The sequence below is a fragment of the Clinocottus analis genome, unplaced genomic scaffold, assembly GCF_023055335.1.
Source record: "Clinocottus analis isolate CAN_PGR_092001 unplaced genomic scaffold, fCliAna1.0.p SCAF_17, whole genome shotgun sequence".
Lineage (NCBI taxonomy): Eukaryota > Metazoa > Chordata > Actinopteri > Perciformes > Cottidae > Clinocottus > Clinocottus analis.
Window position 1 is genome coordinate 16,310,053 of NW_027175898.1, and position 20,567 is coordinate 16,330,619.

Here is a 20,567-nt window from a genome sequence, read left to right on the forward strand (position 1 = left end):
TCCTCTTCTTCTTCCTTGTCTTCTTTTTCCTCTTTTTCTTTGTCTTCTTCCTCTTCCTTGTCTTCTTCATCTTCTTCCTCTTCTTCCTCCTTGTCTTCTTTTTCCTCTTTTTCTTTGTCCTCCTCTTTATTGTCTTCTTCCTCATCTTCTTCTTCCTCCTTGTATTCTTCTTGTGTGGCACATTTCAACAACAGAGTGATTCAATGTGCTTCACATAAAAGCATCAAAACATAATGCAGAGAAAGAGGATCACACACACACACACACACACACACACACACACACACACACACACACACACACACACACACACACACACACACACACACACACACTTTATTCATTTAAAAAGCTACAAATCATCACCAATACCTCATTTAAGTTGCACATCAGCTCTCAACTCAAACTTTCCCCCCATTTCCAACCGCCCCTGAAGGCGTCATGAAGTTGCACGCGCACCAGTAAACGTCGCAGCTCGTCTCTCTGCAGTAACAGTGACACCTTGAGGCTGTGCATCCTCTCCTCCCTGCCTGCCTGCGCAGAGCACAACGCAGCACAGCTTGCTGTGACTTGTCCTCGCTGCTGGACGCGGCTCTCGCTGCTCGGGATCTTCCCTCTCGGCGGCGCGATGGCCGCCGCGCTCTCGCTGCAGAGTCTGGCGCTGCTGCTGCTCGGCGCGGTGCTCCTGCAGACCGCGGCGGTGGCCGTCAGCTTCGTGTACTTCAACCGGGTCCTGAGCACGGTAAGAGCAGCGGACGCTGCTGGCAGCAGACTGCCGCTTCACGGGGGGAGAGGGGACGTTTAAGTTCACCTCCAACACGGAGCCGTGCACTGCTGGGCCATTACTTCCACTGGGAGCCAGTGACCCACTTGTTGGGGTTTTTATGATAGAAATGTACAATTCAGTACCACAAACAGCTGGAAAATAAACTTATAGGAAGGTGTGTTAAGAGATTGTGCCATGGAGTGGTCGTGGACTTTATTAATCTGCTTAAACTGCGGTTACTTTGTTTGGATTTGGTTATATGAGGTAAAACAATAAACATTTGAAGTAAAGCTGGAGGATAACACTATTCAGGGCATGAGGTGAGGTGAGACTCTGTGGTTGTGACATACAAAAGCAACGAACTGACACTTTGAAAAGCAGAAGAAAAGAAAAGCTGATTGATCCTGTGCTGAGCTCTGATTGGCTGAGTCACGGGAGGACACGCCCACCTGAACTCACTCACACCTGTGACCACTGACGAGTTAATTGCGTGCACGAATTGACTTCCGCCTGTACCACCACTGTGTATGTTGCTTAATGCAGGGTCATGGAAAACCTGGACAAGTCATGGAGTTTTTCAAATTAAAAGGTTTTTTTCCAGGCCTGGAAAGTCCTTGAAAAAAAATAAAACCCCAAAAGTTGTTTAAAAGTCGTGTAAATGTGTTATATTCATGTGTTCATGATGTTTATTTAGTTTAAAATAATGAGTCTGCTTTTAAAAGAAAGAGGCTCAAAATATCAACAGCATTCATACAGGCATCTATATAAATGCTTTGTATGCTTTGAATCCTCATTGTTAGTTTAAATACTACATTTTATCACTTTTTACTGTTTACACACACATTTCACACAATGTTTGCTCATGAACATTTGGTTTAATGTCATGAAATCTAGTTCAAAGTCATGGAAATTTGTTTTAAATTCATGGAAATTCTGTTTAAAGTCATGGAAATTTGGTCAAAAGTCATGAAAATTTGGTCAAAAGTCATGAAAATTTGGTCAAAAGTCATGAAAATCCATTGGTCAACATGTGTATGAACCCTGTTATTTACTAAGTGTCTTTATTACTCTCATAAATCTTTATTTACATTATAATAATTAGGCTTCTCGCCTCACAGCTGCACAAAATATTATTGAAAACCAACGTTGCTGCTCGTGGTTGCTTATCTTTTACATACAAACAGTCAATGGACGATCTCACTGCCTGTTTCATGTTTATTTGTTTGTTTTGCCTCTCGTGTTGTTGTTGTTGTTGTTGTTGTTGACAGATGCAGGAGAGTTTCTCCCGCAGCAGCGCCTCCTGTCTGATCAACATGGATCTGCGCTCTGACGTCCAGGATCCAGCTCAGGAAAAGAAGAGCGACCCCTGCTGGCAGGTTACGCAACAGCTCCACTACCACATAGAGAAGGTGTGTGTGTATGCAGTGTGTGTTCCCTTGTGTTATATCTAAAGGTGCAGTGTGTAGTATTCTAGTGGCGTCTTGCAGTGTTGGTATAAAGGCTCATTTAAAGATGAGAAAAACCCCAACGAGTCTTATTTTTAGATGATTAAACATTAAATAAAACAGACTTATTGATATGGATCCCTCTCCTGCACACTGTTCCTTTAAGACACCAGTGGCCCTTTGTTTTTAGAGAACTGTCCCCACTACATATTGAATTCCTCTCTGCATTACATGCAGTTGCACATGATTGCGACGTGGAAATAAAGGATCTCTTCTCGCTCAAAGTGCGTATGAATGTTTGGAGCCATCTCGACCATCGATCTCTACGAAAAAAGTGTCACCAAATATCTTTGCGCTGTGTAAATAAAACCGTCTGGACTCAGCCAGAGGGGAATTCAGCTATTGCAGGTCAACAAGATGATGAATGTGTTGACCCAGAGGGGGAAAGAGATGATTAATGACGAGGCCCCTGCTGGACGACTGGATGTTTATGATGTAAGAATACCTAAAAAAAGGCATAAAAACTGAGCGAGGTCAAGACGCTTGAACTTGCCACCCATTCACTCTCTCTCCATCTCTCTCTCTCTCTCTCCATCTCTCTCTCTCTCTCTCTCTCTCTCTATCTCTCTCTTCTCCTCGTCCGTCTCTCTGGGTGTTTTTCTTTCAGACGATGGCTGACAGATTCCAGAAGGAGATATCCACGGCTATGAGACGTGAGAACAATGCCTCCATTGATTTATCGCTCGCTGCTACTACGTCTGACTTTTTCCTTGTAAAATTTAAAAACTAAAACAGGCCTTGTTTGTGTTTTCTCGTCGTCCGCCTCGCGGTTTCACAGATAAGATGACGGGAGCGCTGCCGTTCCTCGGGCCGGGGGGCCGAGGGGCCCCTCTTCCTAAAGTTGCCGCCCACGTGACCGGCGTCACCTCGTCCGTGAAGCCGCCGACAGCCGAGGGTGAGGATCCTTTAACCTTTTAGGCTGAGCGATTGTTATATAAAACTGTAAGTCATAGCTTGTTTTATGGTGAAAAAAGCTCAAACTGCTGGATGTGGATGTATTGAAACACCATAAGTAATATAGAAGTGAAATATATGGTTTGGTACATGAGAAGATTCAAATTTTGGAGTCCTTGTCTGAATGTTCTCTGTTCTAAACCCTCTGTAACTTTGTTCTGCTTCACTTTATCAAAGTCAAGCTTTGCAGAGAGAATGTTCACATGTCGAATGTCCACATGTTGTGTTCTGGTTTGTTAGAGTTGGACTTTACAGCTGCATCTTTTCAAACTAATAATCATCCTGAAAGTCATTTTTTTATAGTTGGACCTGAAACCTTTTCATGTCTTTCGGTTTGTCATCTTCATTTCCTCTGAACCAGAAACATACAGACTGATATTTACACATCTGAACAACATCTCACATGTGAACCTTTTTATTACAACACAACATTATCAAACAGCTTTCGTGGTTGCAGAGATGCACTCTTTGTACTTTGGGGAGGACATTTCGAGGATAAGGGCCCGGAGGTGAGGAATGTGCTTCCAGGCTCCTCAGGACTCGGTTACGTCTTCGTGTTTGTTGAGACCTGCAGACGTTCAGCTGCTCTCTGCCTCCACAATGTCCTGCAGTGTCTCCGTGTCTTCGTCCAGATGGAGAACAAACACACAGTATCTTCACAAACTACATCAGTCCTGACCCAGAACACGTTAGGTAGCTCTGCTGGAGGACACGAATGTATGTCAAAGTATTTTGGCTTCAAAGGAAAAGTCCTTTAATGTTCTATATTTTTGTATTATTATAAAATAAATCCCATAAAATAACCAAAATGATATATTTACTCCTTTTTTAGCGAAGTTTGCAAAAAAAAGAAATGACAATGCCCGACTATTTGAAGGAAATATTTTGCCTTTTTTTCTTTTATGAAAGCATGTAATGACGCTTTTTTAAAAAATGTATTTGCGTCAAAAGTCAAAAGAATTAAGACACACTTACTCATCGTTGGTTTTAGTATTTTCATGGCATTTGAAGAAAACTACATAATAATAATAATAATAATAATATAGATATAGATATAGATAGATATATTTCTGAATGATCCCCTCAGGATGTATTCTCTTCGTTCCTTCTCTTTAACGTGTGTCTGTGGTTAATTAATTCTAAATTCACCGCTCCGTCATCACATCTGGAAGCATTATTTACAAGCTGAAGAATTTCGTGAACATTTGTTTTTACTTTTGAACGTCTCCGGCTGGTTTACACTCGTTAACACGCCGGCCTGCTCTGTGAACCTCAGGTGATGTTGCATGGTGGCGAGCGGCCCTAACTGGTGTGTGTGTGTGTGTGTGTGTCTGTCTGTGTGTGTGTGTGTGTGTGTGTGTTGCTTGCGGCCGCAGGCCCGCGGGGCAGCAGGGGCTACCTCGGGGAGCGGATCCGAGTGTGGGAGGGCCACAGAGGGCTGTCCTTCCTGCAGAACATGGAGCTGAGCGGAGGAGAGCTGCTGGTGCCGCGAGCCGGTCTGTACTACATCTACGGCCAGACCTACTTCAGACTGCCGTCCACGGGGGAGACGGACGGGGGGGAGGCCAAGGGGGAGGACGAGGAGGCCCAGCTGGTCCAGTACATCTACAAGAAGGTTTGGAGACATTTTGACTTCGTCGACTATGGAAAACCTGACATGTCCGAGTGACTTGAATGCACCAGAAGGGATCAAATTAAGCGGTACATGGGTGCTCACGGTCATGGAAAACCTGGAAGAGGTGAAAATGGTTATTTCCAGGCCTTAGATAAAAATAAAATCCCCAAAAGTCCTGTAAATGTGTTGGATTCATGTGTTCATGATATTAATTTACGCTGAGTTTGAAATATTGCGTATGCTTTTAAAAGAAAGCGGCTCAAAATATAAGAAGCATACATACAAGCATCTATATAAATGTTGGTTAGCAGTGTTAGCTCACATCTGATATGACGTGTGAAGATGTTAGCTAGCAGCCGATATGATGTATGGAGGTGTTAGCTAGCATCTGATATGATGTATGAAGCATTAGCTAGCATCTGATATGATGTATTAGCAGTGTTAGCTAGCATCTGATGTGATGTATGAAGGTGTTAGCTAGCATCTGATAGGATGTATGAAGGTGTTAGCAGTGTTAGCTAGCATCTGATATGATGTATGAAGGTGTTAGCTAGCATCTGATATGATGTATGAAGGTGTTAGCAGTGTTAGCTAGCATCTGATATGATGTATGAAGGTGTTTGCAGTGTTAGCTAGCATCTGATATGATGTATGAAGGTGTTAGCAGTGTTAGCTAGCATCTGATATGATGTATGAAGGTGTTAGCTAGCATCTGATATGATGTATGAAGGTGCTAGCAGTGTTAGCTAGCATCTGATATGATGTATGAAGGTGTTAGCTAGCGTCTGATATGATGTATGAAGGTGTTAGCTAGCATCTGATATGATGTATGAAGGTGTTAGCAATGTTAGCTAGCATCTGATATGATATATAAAGGTTTTTTTTGTGCCGCGGCCCACAGATGAGTTCCTACACGGTTCCCATCCTGCTGATGAAATCCTCTCGGAGTGCCTGCTGGCCCCGGGGGCCCGAGCCCGGCCTCTTCTCCCTGCACCAGGCCGGCACGGCCTTCCTCCAGCCCGCCGACCGCCTCTTCGTCAGCGTCAGCAACGCCAGCGCCATGGAGATGGACGGGAGGGCCAGCTACTTTGGGGCCTTCCTCGTGGGCTAAAAGCAAAGGGGCGGTCGTGGAGGCGGGGGGGATGAAAACCCCTTGCATCCGGGACGGGATGACTTTAACATAGACGCCAACAGGAGTGACTCGAGTGTGTTGCGTGGTAAAGTGAGCCGGCTGTTTGGCTCAGCGACCGGAGAAGAATGGACTCTGGAAAAAAAAAAAAAGGACTTGTTCATGGGCCGCAATGATCAAACTGAGCGGCGGCAGACTCCCAACCGCAAAACGGCGAGGAAGAAGAACCGCCCGCTGTGTGTGTTTGCTCCAGCTGACGCAGGACGTAAAGTGTGTGTCTTCGGGGCTGGTGAGCAGGACGCACCGTGTGACCAGAGCAACACGGGGATTAACGCGGTGCATTCAGGGGACCGCGCATCGGGTTTTTTCGAGAACAATAGATCGCAGATTAAAATGTGTGAATGACTTCTATTGAGAAACAGATTTGAGTCGGTGTCCCCGGAGACACACAACCACCACACACAAAAAAAGATTTTAAATGTTGAAGCGAAGCTTTCCTTTTTTGGCCGACGGTGCTTTTGAATCTCCTCTTTGTGCAACGGATGTGTAACGTGACATAAAATCACGATGCCTCGCGGCCTCAGAGACAATAACTGACTGTGAATGAACCGAGTGTTTCGTAACACATTTTGCACGTCTGTACCTGTACACACTGTCGACTTCTTCTCAGCTAGATATATCTATATAGAGATATATCTAGATATAGAGATATATCTATATATATTATAATTGTACAGATGTACTGAAAACAATCTCTACTTCTATTAGGTTTTAATGTGTGATGTTAGCATGTGTGGTGTTAGATAAGGTTGATCAAGCACTTGCTGTTTGAGCAGGAAATCAGATTTTACAGTGTGAAAAGGTCAAATGTTTCACTTTCACACACACAAAAATGTTAAATATGTCCTCTACACAAAGACACAAAACTGAAAAAGTAAAAAACTATCATTTAATTCATGTTGTATTACATGTTTCCATATTATGGCAGTGAATGTTTCAGCAATAATAAGAGTCACTCCTCAAACAAGAGTTTTTTTTGTACATAAAAAAACAAAACAAAAAAACAAAATACCCAAAAACTAAATCAGGGTTCAAGTAATGCCCAAAAAGAAATACGTCTTGAAACACACACGCAGGAAGATAGATCATGTCTGCTGATCATCTTGTAATCCACCGGCTACTTCCTGGTCTATGGGTTGAGAACCAAGGTGTTGGTTTTGGTCCGCCTGAGTCCTCCCACTCTCTCTCTCCTTCAGTCTCTCTCTTTTTTTGTTTTGGTCACCGTGACTGGACTGACAAACAAACAAACAATGTTGTAGTTACAGTAAACACAAACACAGACGATACACGGCCGCTCGGGTTTATAGGAGGGCTTCAAGGTGCTTCAACTAAAACACAAATAAAGACGAGTGGTACCAAATCTCAAACGCTTGGTATCAAAAATAGTCTCTTGAGTTGGTCTCTAATCAGTCGGGACACTACAACTGTGGGGGGGTGGGGGGGGTGCACACGCAGAGGATATTTTGTCTATGGCTTCAGTTCATCTAAACACACACACAGTCACGTACGATCCCATACTCAAACCATTAACGGTGTAATGTTCCAGAAGACAGTCAGTTATTGTCTGTATTAATGGCAATACTGTAAACTGTGTGTGTGTGTGTGTGTGCATGCATGAGAGCCGGGAGGCTCCCGTGTCGGTGCTCCTATTGCTATGATAACCATTTTTTAATTTGTGATTTTGGCCAATCAGACTAAGTGCTTACAACCCAACCATCCGCCTCCTCGCTGAATTTCAGTAAATCTCAACAGGCACACAAAGACACACACACACACACTTACTCACTCATTCACACATGCACAGAAACTGTGGAGCCAGCCAAGTGCTTTGACATTATCTTGCTGCCTGTACAATGCCTGCATCAGTCAAGTTCATTAAGACAAATTCATCATCGGCCTAACAGTACTCGGATTGAGTGAGTTAATGAGATAGAAAAGGCATATAGAGTCTTGTGTGGGACATAACTTCTCCATGGATTAGTCACAAGATCCGATTCACAATTACGGTGTGAACACATACAGGGGAGGGGGGGGTTACGTATTAGTAAGGGCCGTCCTGATGCCAATTATGCATTCCTTAAATACACGTGGAGTAATACTCAAAACATGGAAAATGCTGCAGCGGGGCGACAAGATACGATGATGCAGCTCTTGTTATGCACCAAAACACACACACACACGCACACACACACATACGTACGCTGAAATCTATAACGGTGCGCACTCACACACACACATACCAACAAACACAAATTCTGGTATGGGTTCCTATTGCCTCTAATAGTATGTCTGTGGTCTATGAATGAAGAAAAAAAAAAGCACCTCTGGAGTACAGAACAGCTTGAACTGAGTATAAGTGTTTAACTACAAACGGGCAACAATACACACCGGCACACAGGCACAATACAGGAGGCTTTGGCACACCCATGCTAGTCTTACTACTCAGCATTTTCCAACACAGAAGGAGAGCAGGTTACAGGACAGGACAGACCCATAGCTGCCTTATTGCCTCCCCCTCCAGTGTCGGGGGGGAGGTACAGGTTTGTCTGACAGATACAATGATCGGCCGTCACATTCAAATCCGCGGCGAGCTGTCCGTTTTTTTTGGGGGGGTGGGGAGTGGCGGAGGGGGGGCAGCCTCTCTCATCCAATCAGCAGCTCCAGGCTATCCTCGTAGTTGGGCTCTTGCGGCGGGCTCGGGGACAGGAAGGCCGCGGTCACGGGTGTCGTCCCGGCGGCCGCGGCGACGTTGAGGAGGGTGTTGGTGCGGATGCTGGTGGTCGCCGGGTTGCGGAGCGCGGCGGCCGCGGTGATGCTGGTGAGGTTGATGCCGAGCGTGAGCCGCGTCTGCTCCAAGGCTTTCTCTGGCACGGCGAAGGCCTCGAGCTTCTTCTCCCCGTTGGCCATGTAGGAGTTCTGGCAGCCTCGACAGATACAATCCAAGCACGCCTGGGGAAGAAGACAAAAAGGGAGTATTTCAATGTCACATAAAGGCCGTTAAAATTAACCTCGTAGTGATAGTTAATGCGTTGACATCAACCATGATTTACAGATCACATAAACTCAAGATTCACTACAACAAACAGCTCATTGTAAAACCAATCATGGCCGCGCGGGAATCAAAACAAAGAAGTACAAATGAAAGCTTTGAGACCGAATCAATAAAACTATAATCTCCCAATACTTGTTTATTTTAATTCCCATGAGCTGCGATCTCTTTCAGCGGTCTGTATGAAAAGAACTAGTATCACAGCGTTATACCAATAACAACAACAACAAAAAATTGCACAAAAAAAGTAATTAAAATTTTGCGCTCACCTTTCGGTTTGAGTAGCAGGGACAGCGTTGGCCCCTGCATGTCAGTACAGATGGATTCTGGGTAGCCCTGCCACACTTGCAGCCCTTCTTCTCCGCCGGCTTCTTGTACGGAGGCTTGACGGGCGCCGGGGGCACGATGCAGCCCGACATCAACCGCTGGTCTTTGCCTCCGTCCTTGTTCTTGGAGCCTCCGCCGCTGCGCGCCTTGGCGTGGGGCTTCTTCAGGCCCGTGTCCACGTGCTTCCTGCCGCCTTTGTTGTGGTTCTGCGCGGGCCGACTGAGCTTGGGTGGCGCCCCGTTCGGGAGGGACGAGTATGTGTGTGCTGGTAACGTTAAGGAGGGCGTGGGTGGTTGTATGTACAGTGTCTGAGAAGGGTTTGGAGTGTGTAAATGTGAGGAAGGGCCCTGTATGATGGAGGCGATGGGGAGGGGCTTCACCTTCTCCCGATCGCTCTCCGAACGAGAACGTTTTCGTTTAAGGCGGACCGGCGGGGGCTTGGAGGTCGGAGGCGGGTCGAACGACGCCGTGTGTATGTGAGTGCCGTGACTCGCCGCCGTGTTAGTCCTGTCCGTTTGAATCTGCGTGTAGTTGTGCGCCGCGTCGAGCTGTATGTACATGGGAGCGTGCGCTCTGTCCGTGGTGATGTGCGTGTGAGTGTGCATGCGTTCTGGCTGCGTGTACGGAGAATCTCGGCCTGGTTGGAGGGGATCCAAAGTCTGTAACACCTCCTCCACGCTGAGAAGCAACACCTCCCCTTCCTCCAGCTCCCTGCAGCTAGATTCCCCATCCCTGAGTGAGCACACAGTGCCTGGAGTTGGGGCTACTAACGGTCCAGTGGTCAGACTCAGTTCCAGACCACCGCAACCAGTACTGGACACAGACAGGCCTGCCTGCGGCTGCTCCTCTACCAGCTCGCATACTTCCAGCTCAGGAGAAGAAGGAACCAGGTCCTCCAGCACTTCTCCGTTGCATTCCTGCGGTCCGTTGGAACGAGGAGGGTCCGAGGAGGAGCTCTGGGGCACGGCCGACAGCTCCGCGGGAGCAGGTGGCGCCTCTGTGGGGGTGAGGGACTTGGGGGCAGATGGATTCACATTTTCCTGCGCGAGGCTCGGGTCTTCCGTCTCTATTTCCTCGTCATGTGACATTAGCACCTCCTCCAGCAGAGCCAGAACCTCGGGAGAGCCTCCCACATGGCCGCTGATCGACTGCAGCAGCGGCGAATGAGTTACATAGAGACAGAGCTTCCTGTAGCATTGCACCAGCAAAGAGAGCTGTTTGTTCTCCTGGAAGAAGGAATAATCCTTACAGCGGCTGCACGGAGGCCGGATCTGCATCTTCTGGCCTTTACAGGCCAGGCAGACATAATGCTGACACTCTGCATGTGTTGGGGAAATGGGATCCTGGAGCAGTTTGCCTGAGACAAAAACAATAGGGAGCTGTTAATTCAATTGTTCAATTGTTGGCATCTCCATCCCCCGTCAGCTGTTAACAAAAAGCTTGTTTAGTCTGACCAATATTTCATAATACATGTTTGTCAAAATAATATTTTGCCCATTGACTAATCGATTGATTAACTAAATTGTGTCTGAACACAGTGAGGCATTTTAAGCAGATCAGGGAAATCAATTACTTTAATGATCTGAGACTAATCTCGGATTTTAAATTTTTTTTTTTCTTCTGAATTTATCCGTCCAACCCTGTGACATCCATGATTGTTACTGCTTACATATCCTACGCAACCTATACTTCTGCTTAAATACGGCATGAATATGCACATCATCATGTCAGAAACACCATTACATAATACACACATTATCATGACAGTCATCAAGGGGGCAGAAATATTGTGATGAATCATTAGTGCCCATTTCTAAATGCAAGATGTGCAAAGATTGATATTCAACTGGCTCAGAGAAGTGAGTAAATAAAGTCTAAAATTGGAAACACATGGCTCTGCAGCAGACACAACAACAGAGGCATCTGTCTTGATAAGAGGAGGAGAGAGGACTGGGGCTCAGCCTCGGTTGATAAAAAAAAAAAAAAAAAAATCCTGTCAACTGCTGCGAACACACGCCCACCGACACATAAGTCAATATGAATAGTGAGGCAGACTAAACAGACGCTCACCGTGCAGCGAGGTGACACAAAACAACATTTGAGCGAGTGACGGCCGCTATACTATTTATTATACATTTGCTATTGTGTGTTTCCTCCAGGACGCTTACCACAGGCGAGGCATGCAATGGACTGTCGGAAGAAGGGCAGCAGCTTGTACATCTCCGCGAGGGTGTGAGGCTGCCGCGGGTCACACTGCAGCACGGCCCGGCTGGCCGACACGTACAGAGCGGTCGCATTTACGGGGTTCATAGCAGTGCACTCCGCAGGCTCGGGGGTGGGGGGTGTGGGGAGGAAGGGATGGAGGGGGAAGGCGGCCCGGGAAAAAAAAAGAAGAAAAAAAATATATCCAGCCACTTCACTGCGACGGAGCTAAAGATGAGCCAAGTCTCCGGGTGTATAGAGGGAAAAACAAGGTGGCCTGGTGGAGCAACAAACAGACACTCCAGCGCGTCAGTGCAGGCACATGAATATATATAACAGACACTATCACAGACGACGAATTCTGCCGGAGCGGTCTCTCAATAAACGCGCACGACGTCAGCTAGCTCTGCAGGTGGCTAACATGAGCTAAAGTTAGCATCGCCTGGTCCGTGGTAGTCCACCAAACGAGAAGCTTTCAGATCACAATTCCAGTTCCCGGTTAATTAGGACCAATCCGACCCCTTGTTTATAATTACTCACATTCTCCCCGCCGCAGACGCTGTCTGACAGCTAACAGTGAATCAAACGACCCATGATCAAAAGGTTAGCATCATCGCGCAGCTAACGTTAGCTTACGACATCAGCCAAACGATTTACACGAGAGGTGGTGGATGTTGGCCATAGAGCCCGGTTCCAACCCAACACCGGCTCCCTATTGATGCCTAACTGAACGAAGAGCAGCTCCCGATAGCATACATTCGTCTGGTTAGCGCCCAGCTAACGTATTCCAGGCGCGCACTCGATGTAAACAAAGCTAGCCAGAATTAGCTTAGCGAACATTAAACCGTATCATTAACCCCCCCACACACACACACGCACGCGCGCGAGCTGCGTGTCCGCCTTATGCCTCGCGCGTAGGAGGGAAATGCAAGCTGTGAATCGAAATCCCACGGTTCTGATATGTTGCACTGTAATACTTGGCGAGCAGCGACCGAAACATAGCTAGCTAGCCGCTTTCGCAAACGTATCAATCATTCGATTTTTCCACTTTTCCTCGCGTCGACCCCTCTCGTCGGGGCACGATCATCTCGCGAGAGTTGCCCCCAGTTACCCTGGTTACCGTGGTGTTCGAAGGGTTCGGTCCTCCGTACACACGAAAGCGCCTTCATTCACACAATAGATCCAAAAAGGCAATTAATTTATTCTCAAATATTGTAAATAACTTGAATGTCTATTCACAATCGAATCAAGAATCCAAATTGTACTGTCTAATACATTTTTTTAATATCATAACATTATAATTATATTATCTATATTGTATTGCTTACCTGTATGTATAAAAGCTGCCGTAGCGGGGAAAAAATCCCTTCCGGGATTAATAAAGTATATATCTATTAAGAAAATAAAGAGAAAAAATATATAAATAGATTACATTGATCTTTTCTGTTTACTGAATTATATCTCTGAGTACTTTCCATTTATTGGCATAGATTAGTTTGTACAAAATTCCAGTTTACTGATAACTTAATATGGGTTATAGCCTAAATATTACTATTGTTGACGTTGGGTAGTAGGTAATTAGGTGAGAGGTCCACTTTCAACCACATCTCAATTAGATGAACATTGTGTAAAGACGATTTTTTTTGTGACTTGCAAAACCACAAACTGCTTCTCCTCCCTCAAAACAACAGATTGTCAATTTAGTTGGATTTCAATGCAAATTGAATTAGATTCGATCAAAAAATATAAACATTAGCTCTCAGAATTTATTTCAGGGATAATAAAATGACGTATTTGCTCCACTGGACCACCGTTATCCTAAAGATTAACTTGTTTCCCGAGAAATACATCTGTTCTTTATTATAATATATTGATATATTTACTTCAATTATGGTGAATTAGATTTGCGTTTTTATATAGGTCACAATTTATCTTCTAATAAAAACCTCACTTATATATAGACATACCTGTTTAAGTAACATGTATTATTAGTTTCTACAAGGACCATATTACTGTTATCTAATAGAGTTATCTAATAGAGTTTTTACATAAAGGTAACTTCATGTAAAACATGATGTTTCCCAGAATATTAATTGGACAGTCTACACTTAATATAATCTTTGCTTCCATTCCTTTGATTTCATGTGTTTTTATGTTCCTTCTTTAATCTTTAATGTTTTCAAGTGAATGTCGTTCACCAGGCTGAAAACCCATGTGTCCTCTTTGTTTACCTTTTCATCCGTCTCCACGCTTCCGAAGGCAACCCAATGTTTAACGTCACATTGCTATGAATTGTGGGTAATTTCCTTGGACAAAGTCTACAGAAATGTGGACTTACGGAAAGGGTTCATACAGTTTAACATGTCTGCCAGAGAGCCCTTAAAACACTCAATAATTTGACAGTAGGACAGCCCTAAACCCTCACAGACTTTTTGAGAATGGGGGATCGGAACCTGTGTAATTGAAGTTCAAGGCAAACAAGATCTCTTCCGGGTGCCGCCCATTTCTACGCAACCCTTCCTTCTCATTGGCTGTGATGGCTCGGCCCCCTCCGTTAGTCAACGCCCCCTCCTGCTGCCGCTCTCGTCCACCTCGCTGACGGGACTCTCGGCTCTTCTCGCACGAGCCCGAGAACACACACAAGTCAGGCAAAGATGGCGGCCTTCACTGTGGCTCTGAGAAGCGGCGGACTGATAAACGGGCTGAGGACGTCTTTCAGGAGTCTGGCGCCCGGGAAATACGGCGCAGTCGCTGCCGCAATGTCGCCCACAAACCTCCACTGGGGCTGCCGCTGGGGCTCCATGACCGTGAAGGAGAGGATCGACCACAAACGGGAGACGGCGCTGCGCGGAGGAGGTCAACACAGAATAGATGCACAACACAAAAAGGTAAAGGGCGACATATATTGTCTTATTTTTAAGTGTCAGCTCAACCTTTAAGATGGCATGTGTTGCTTTTAAATGCGTCAAAACGACAGACCTAAAGCTGTTGTTGACGCTTGACTCAAAGTCACTTATTTATTTATTTATTTACACACTTTTAAATGACCTTTAAAAACAAACTTTCTTGCAAACTAACAGTTTGCTCAAAGGCACTTTGGCCGCTCTGCAACGTGCTTTCTGGTCCAAGGTGACCGCCAAGTGACATGAGATTAGGTTATGTGTAAGTTATTTATGCTATAGTCTTAAAGCTGGTGCTGTTTTACTCCATGCAATCCGTGGGTCAGTGAACCTAACATATGGAAGGAAGTGATGGATGTATGAGGTATAACGTTATGATATCTAAATAGTCAAAATTGCATGTTTACGGGCTAATACAACAAGTTACAGGGTTCATATTGTCATGGAGAACCTGGAAAATACATGGCATTTTAAAATGGTTATTTCCAGGCCTGAATAAGTCCTTTGGAAGAAAATATAATTGCAAAAGGTTTAGTAAAACTCGTGTAAATGTGTTATATTCATGTGTTCACAATGTTCAATTACACTGTGTTTGAAATAATGAATATACTTTTAAAAGAAAGAGGCTCAAACTATTATCAGGCATCTATATAAATGTTTATTCTTTGAATCAAACTATTGTCTCTCATTAAAATTTGGTTGAAGTCATGGAAATACATTGGTCATAATGTGTATAAACCCTGTAATAAGCCGCCCTCTGGATGATGAACACCGGCCACACATTTGTATGATGTCAAGGTGTTTGTTGTAATGTGCACCTGTCGTGTCCTCACGTGTAGTAACTTTGTGTGTTTGTGTTGTGTGTCGCAGGGGAAGCTGACAGCCAGGGAGCGCGTGGAGCTCCTGCTGGACCCGGACACCTTCGTGGAGTCGGACATGTTCGTGGAGCATCGCTGCTCCGACTTCGGCATGGAGCAGGACAAGAACAAGGTGCACGCCGCTCAGCCAGCAGCTCTCTTTCTTCCTCTGGAGGTTTTAAAATACTTTACATCTCCTAATATCTTTTTGTCTCTTTCCTTTCTGCCGTAGTTCCCGGGCGACAGCGTCGTGACGGGCCGAGGCCGGATCAACGGCAGGCTGGTGTACGTGTTCAGTCAGGTACGGCGTGTCTTTCATTGTCATTCATGCAACACAGAGATGCAGCTGCAGCCCGTTTGTGACATGAAACCCCCAAAAAAACAGGAGTACATTCCTGGAGTGCGTCATAAGGAACGTAAACAGCAGATCATATTTAATAGTTCAACACGAGGAAAAACTTTTTTATGTTTTCACCCAGATTTCACAAGATGTTTGGTCATAGAAATATGATTAAAAGTCATGGAAATAGGTTAAAGGTCATGGAAATATGGTTCAAAGTCATGAAAATATGTTTAAAGGTCATGAAAATATGTTTAAAGGTCGTGAAAATATGTTTAAAGGTCATATAAATCCATTGGTCAGAATGTATGAACCCTGATGTCTTTGGGTTTCCTTCAGGACTTCACGGTGTTCGGCGGCAGTCTGTCTGGAGCTCATGCTCAGAAGATTTGTAAGGTAACAGCGACGATGTGGCAACATGAGGCTACGTATAGATGCATTGTTCCTTCACTAAAACAATGTATACGGTGTTGATGTTCTGGCGCTCAGATCATGGACCAGGCCCTGACGGTCGGCGCCCCGGTCATCGGGCTGAACGACTCCGGAGGAGCTCGGATCCAGGAGGGCGTGGAGTCTCTGGCTGGATACGCCGACATATTCCTGGTACTGTAACTCATTTACAGGATACCTGCTCGCTGACTGGAACCTCACTCTTCCAGTTCGTTTTGTCTTTGCATGAGGCTGAATGCCCTCAAGGGGTTAAACAGACGCTAAAAACACAGAAACCCTTTTCCTCCTCCAGAGGAATGTGATGGCTTCTGGAGTCGTGCCTCAGATCTCCCTCATCATGGGTCCCTGTGCAGGAGGAGCCGTCTACTCGCCGGCCCTGACGGACTTTACCTTCATGGTCAAGGTAGGAAGGGCCACAAATAAAGCTTCAAAACACAATCCAGTAATCTAATAATCAACATTTTAATGATTTTATTTTTTAGCCACAGAACACATCCAAACGTTTTAGTGTTTCTAAAAATGTAAATTCTGCAAATTTTTGCTCCCGTAAAAGTCGCGTTACAAGCCGCTACTACTTTCGGTAGCGAGCTAGCTAGCACTGATGCTAGCCCTCTGCTAGCTCTCTGCTAGCTCATAGACAACCACTGAAGGTAGCGGGACCAGCCCCGGCTCGACGTCCGACTCGGGCAGCGGGGACACGGGCAGTAGCAACAGCAGCAGCTAGTGGGAAGCTAGCTTGCTACAGCAGGGAGCTAACAGCAGCGCTAGCTAGCTCGCTACCGAAGGTATAGGAGCGGCTTGTAACCCGACTTTCACGTTAATTGTGGACACAGAAGTTTTGGTATGGTGACACACGATGAATTACATCGTTATTTTTCCCACTCACATTAGCCAGGTGTGTGTGTGTTTGTGTGTGTGTGTGTGTGTGTGTGTGTCTAGGACACGTCGTACCTGTTCATCACAGGACCCGATGTCGTGAAGTCCGTCACCAACGAGGACGTGACCCAAGAGGAGCTGGGCGGAGCCAAAACACACACCACCGTGTCCGGTTAGTTTGTCCTGTAAGTCGCTCCTCGAGGAGTCGAGCGTCCTGTTGAACTCAGCATCTGAACTCAAACCCTGCTGGTTCTCAGGAGTCGCTCATCACGCGTTTGAGGACGACGTGGAGGCGTTGCTCAACGTGCGAGAGTTCTTCAACTTCCTGCCGCTGAGCAATCAGGATGCAGCTCCCATCCGGGAGTGCCACGACTGCAGGTAACCCTCAGCCTGCACCTCTACCTGCACCTCTACACTTACACCTCTACCTGCACCTCTATCTGCACCTCCACCTGCACCTCAGCCTCCACCTCTACCTGCACCTCTACACTTACACCTCTACCTGCACCTCTATCTGCACCTCCACCTGCACCTCAGCCTCCACCTCTACCTGCACCTCTACACTTACACCTCTACCTGCACCTCAGCCTCCACCTCTACCTGCACCTACACCTCTACCTGCACCTCTACCTCCACCTCTACCTGCACCTCCACCTCTACCTGCACCTCTACCTCCATCTGCACCTCTACCTGCATCCTCACCTGCACCTCTACCTGCACCTCCACCTTAATGCGCTGTCGGTGGCAGAGTATCCTGACATATTTCCTCTTCCTCAGCGATCGTCTGGTTCACTCGTTGGACACGATCGTGCCGCTGGAGACGACTAAAGCCTACGACATGCTGGACATCGTCAAAGCAGTAAGTACACACACACACACACACACACACACACACACGCTCAAACGCGTGCAGCCGCTTCTTATTCATTTAATCTCTGCTAAAAGTATTAAAGTGTTTTTCCTGCGTCTGTTCAGACGGTGGACGAGAGCGACTTCTTCGAGATCATGCCCAACTACGCCAAAAACATCGTGGTGGGCTTCGCCCGCATGAACGGACGCACCGTGGGCATTGTGGGTAACCAGCCCAAAGTGGCTTCTGGTGAGTGGAACAATAATCAAAGGGCCAAAAAGTGAGAGACACACGCAAACACAGCAAGAGAGCATGGTGGGAAATAATCTGCTTCTCTCTTGTCGGCTCTCCAGGTTGTTTGGACATCAACTCCTCGGTGAAGGGCGCTCGCTTCGTGCGCTTCTGTGACGCCTTCAACATTCCCATCATCACCTTTGTGGACGTGCCGGGCTTCCTGCCAGGTATTCACCGTGCAAGACACTGCATCTAAAGAGACAGATACAGTAAACACACAGTAACACATGAAAACACACACGCAAAGCCAGGAAGTGTGTTACTTCACGTGGAAGCAGACCTTCTCCTCACATTGGGACATACACACCCAGTAGTAACGCCTGCGATGCTCAACAGGAACCGCTCAGGAGTACGGAGGCATCATCAGACACGGAGCCAAGCTGCTGTACGCCTTTGCAGAGGCCACGGTCCCCAAAATAACCATCATCACCAGAAAGGTGTGTGTGTGTGTGTGTGTGTGTGTGAGAGAGAGAGAAGAACAACATGAGATGCTGAAAGTCAAAGTGCAGCAAAGAGCACCTGTAGCTCCTCACCTGAGCGGTGCATTAATGAGACACATGGCTGTGTGTGTGTGTGTGTGTGTGTGTGTGTGTCAGGCTTACGGAGGAGCCTACGACGTGATGAGCTCCAAACACCTGAGAGGAGACGTGAACTACGCCTGGCCCACGGCGGAGGTCGCCGTCATGGGTGCTAAGGTACAAACACACGAGTTCAGTCCGTCCTGGTGTCTCTCTGGAGCACGCGGCTCATCACCAGGAGGCTTCACCTGCAGACGGCTCACAAGAGGTCTGTCTCTCTCTCTCTATTCTCCCTCTCTCTCTCTCTCTCTCTCTCTCTCTCAGGGTGCTGTCCAGATTATTTTCAGAGGGAAGGAGAACCAGGCGGCGGCGGAGGCCGAATACGTGGAGAAGTTCGCCAACCCGTTCCCAGCCGCGCTCAGAGGTCAACTTTGCCCGTTTTCTTCAGAGCACTAGATGTCATGCGTCGTGCACTCGATGTCGTGCACTAGATGTCTTATCGTGCACTAGATATCGTGCACTAGATATCGTGCGTCGTGCACTCGATGTCATGTGTCAAGCAGTATATCATGCACTAGATACCATGCACTAGATATCATATTATGCACTAGATATTATGCACTTGATATCATATCATGCACTAGATATTGTGCACTAGATATTGTGCACTAGATATCATATCATGCACTAGATATTGTGCACTAGATATCATATCATGCACTAGATATCGTGCACTAGATGTCATATCATGCAATAGATATCATGCACTATATATCGTGCACTATATATAATGCGTCGTGCACTAGATGTTAGATATCATGCGTTGTGCACTAGATGTCGTGCACTAGATATATCATGCACTAGATATCATATCGTGCACTAGATGTCCTATCATGCACTAGATATCGTGCACTCGATATAATGCGTCGTGCACTAGATGTCAGATGTCATGCGTTGTGCACTAGATGTCGTGCACTAGATATTATATCGAGCACTAGATGTCGTATCATGCACTAGATATCGTGCACTCGATATAATGCGTCGTGCACTAGATGTCAGATATCATGCGTTGTGCACTAGATGTCGTGCACTACGTAGAATTCACTAGATGTCGTGCTCTAGATGTCGTGCATCCTGCTCTAGGTATAATGCTGACCGGCCGTCTGGTTTTTGTTTCAGGTTTCGTGGACGACATCATCGAGCCGTCGACCACTCGCCAGAGGATCTGCAGAGACCTGGAGGTGCTGGCCAGCAAGAAGCAGCTGAATCCCTGGAAGAAGCACGCCAACATCCCGCTGTGAAACAACCGCGGGCACGACGGCGCCGCCTCCTGAAGGCCGTGGGATCTGACCTCGTGACGACCTCTCGGCCAAGCAAACGTTTGTCTCGTCCCGCACCACTCGAGCAGCCTCACGAGTTGTGTTTTTTTAACTATAAACCTAGAACAGCGTCCTCAGCACATCCATCTCATCTCACAGCACTTGGACGTAAATAGTGAAAAGACACATTTGAGGTAACTGCTGTGTCAGCAGCGGCCATATTGGTCCCTTTGAGAACCCGGTTGGATCTGAACCGTCAACAGGACGGTAGCAGTGGGAACGCTAACATGCTGTACTCTGTTACCACATCATGTATGTGTTGAAGGTTTCTGGTGTGTACTTTATGACACTCAGACGCTCTCTGTGTTTGACGTCGTGCCTTTCCTCCCTCTGCTCTGCCGTTTGTAAAATAAATCATGGACTCTGTACCGTGTGTGTCTTCCTACTTTTACTTTCTTTATTTAAACAATATATATGTCTAATGTAATTCCCACAACATCAGTTTAAGTATAAAAGCAGTTTTCTGGATCTCTTCAGTGGCTCTCGTTCTTCTGCA

General features: G+C 46.3%; 3 protein-coding genes across 3 annotated transcripts; 2 read left to right on the forward strand and 1 right to left on the reverse strand.

Annotated features, from left to right (window-relative positions):
* Positions 1–575: 575 nt before the first annotated feature.
* LOC137787656 (tumor necrosis factor ligand superfamily member 10-like) lies at positions 576–7,414 on the forward strand. The gene is made up of 6 exons (XM_068580317.1): positions 576–742; positions 2,035–2,175; positions 2,879–2,924; positions 3,050–3,166; positions 4,602–4,840; positions 5,742–7,414. Exons 1-6 carry the CDS (start codon positions 629–631, stop codon positions 5,949–5,951), a joined length of 867 nt encoding a protein of 288 aa, XP_068436418.1. The 5' UTR covers positions 576–628; the 3' UTR covers positions 5,952–7,414.
* On the reverse strand, positions 6,897–12,676 carry msl2a (MSL complex subunit 2a). The gene is made up of 3 exons (XM_068580316.1): positions 11,574–12,676; positions 9,348–10,762; positions 6,897–8,978 (listed from the first exon to the last, which is right to left on the reverse strand). Exons 1-3 carry the CDS (start codon positions 11,713–11,715, stop codon positions 8,673–8,675), a joined length of 1,863 nt encoding a protein of 620 aa, XP_068436417.1. The 5' UTR covers positions 11,716–12,676; the 3' UTR covers positions 6,897–8,672.
* A 1,538-nt stretch (positions 12,677–14,214) lies between these two features.
* pccb (propionyl-CoA carboxylase subunit beta) lies at positions 14,215–20,439 on the forward strand. The gene is made up of 15 exons (XM_068579766.1): positions 14,215–14,495; positions 15,378–15,497; positions 15,597–15,665; positions 16,044–16,100; positions 16,194–16,307; positions 16,447–16,557; positions 17,094–17,202; positions 17,288–17,408; positions 17,808–17,889; positions 18,006–18,129; positions 18,234–18,341; positions 18,511–18,611; positions 18,771–18,869; positions 19,017–19,116; positions 19,872–20,439. Exons 1-15 carry the CDS (start codon positions 14,262–14,264, stop codon positions 19,991–19,993), a joined length of 1,671 nt encoding a protein of 556 aa, XP_068435867.1. The 5' UTR covers positions 14,215–14,261; the 3' UTR covers positions 19,994–20,439.
* Positions 20,440–20,567: the final 128 nt, after the last annotated feature.

Coding starts and splice junctions, on each gene's coding strand:
- LOC137787656 (XM_068580317.1), top strand. CDS start 629: ATGGCCGCCGCGCTCTCGCTGCAGAGTCTGGCGCTGCTGCTGCTCGGC. Junction 2,176..2,878: donor TCCACTACCACATAGAGAAG/GTGTGTGTGTAT, acceptor TTTTTCTTTCAG/ACGATGGCTGACAGATTCCA. Junction 3,167..4,601: donor GAAGCCGCCGACAGCCGAGG/GTGAGGATCCTT, acceptor TTGCGGCCGCAG/GCCCGCGGGGCAGCAGGGGC.
- msl2a (XM_068580316.1), bottom strand. CDS start 11,715: ATGAACCCCGTAAATGCGACCGCTCTGTACGTGTCGGCCAGCCGGGCC. Junction 10,763..11,573: donor CATTGCATGCCTCGCCTGTG/GTAAGCGTCCTG, acceptor TTTTTGTCTCAG/GCAAACTGCTCCAGGATCCC. Junction 8,979..9,347: donor CCTGCTACTCAAACCGAAAG/GTGAGCGCAAAA, acceptor CTTCTTCCCCAG/GCGTGCTTGGATTGTATCTG.
- pccb (XM_068579766.1), top strand. CDS start 14,262: ATGGCGGCCTTCACTGTGGCTCTGAGAAGCGGCGGACTGATAAACGGG. Junction 15,498..15,596: donor TGGAGCAGGACAAGAACAAG/GTGCACGCCGCT, acceptor TTTCTGCCGTAG/TTCCCGGGCGACAGCGTCGT. Junction 19,117..19,871: donor GTTCCCAGCCGCGCTCAGAG/GTCAACTTTGCC, acceptor TTTTTGTTTCAG/GTTTCGTGGACGACATCATC.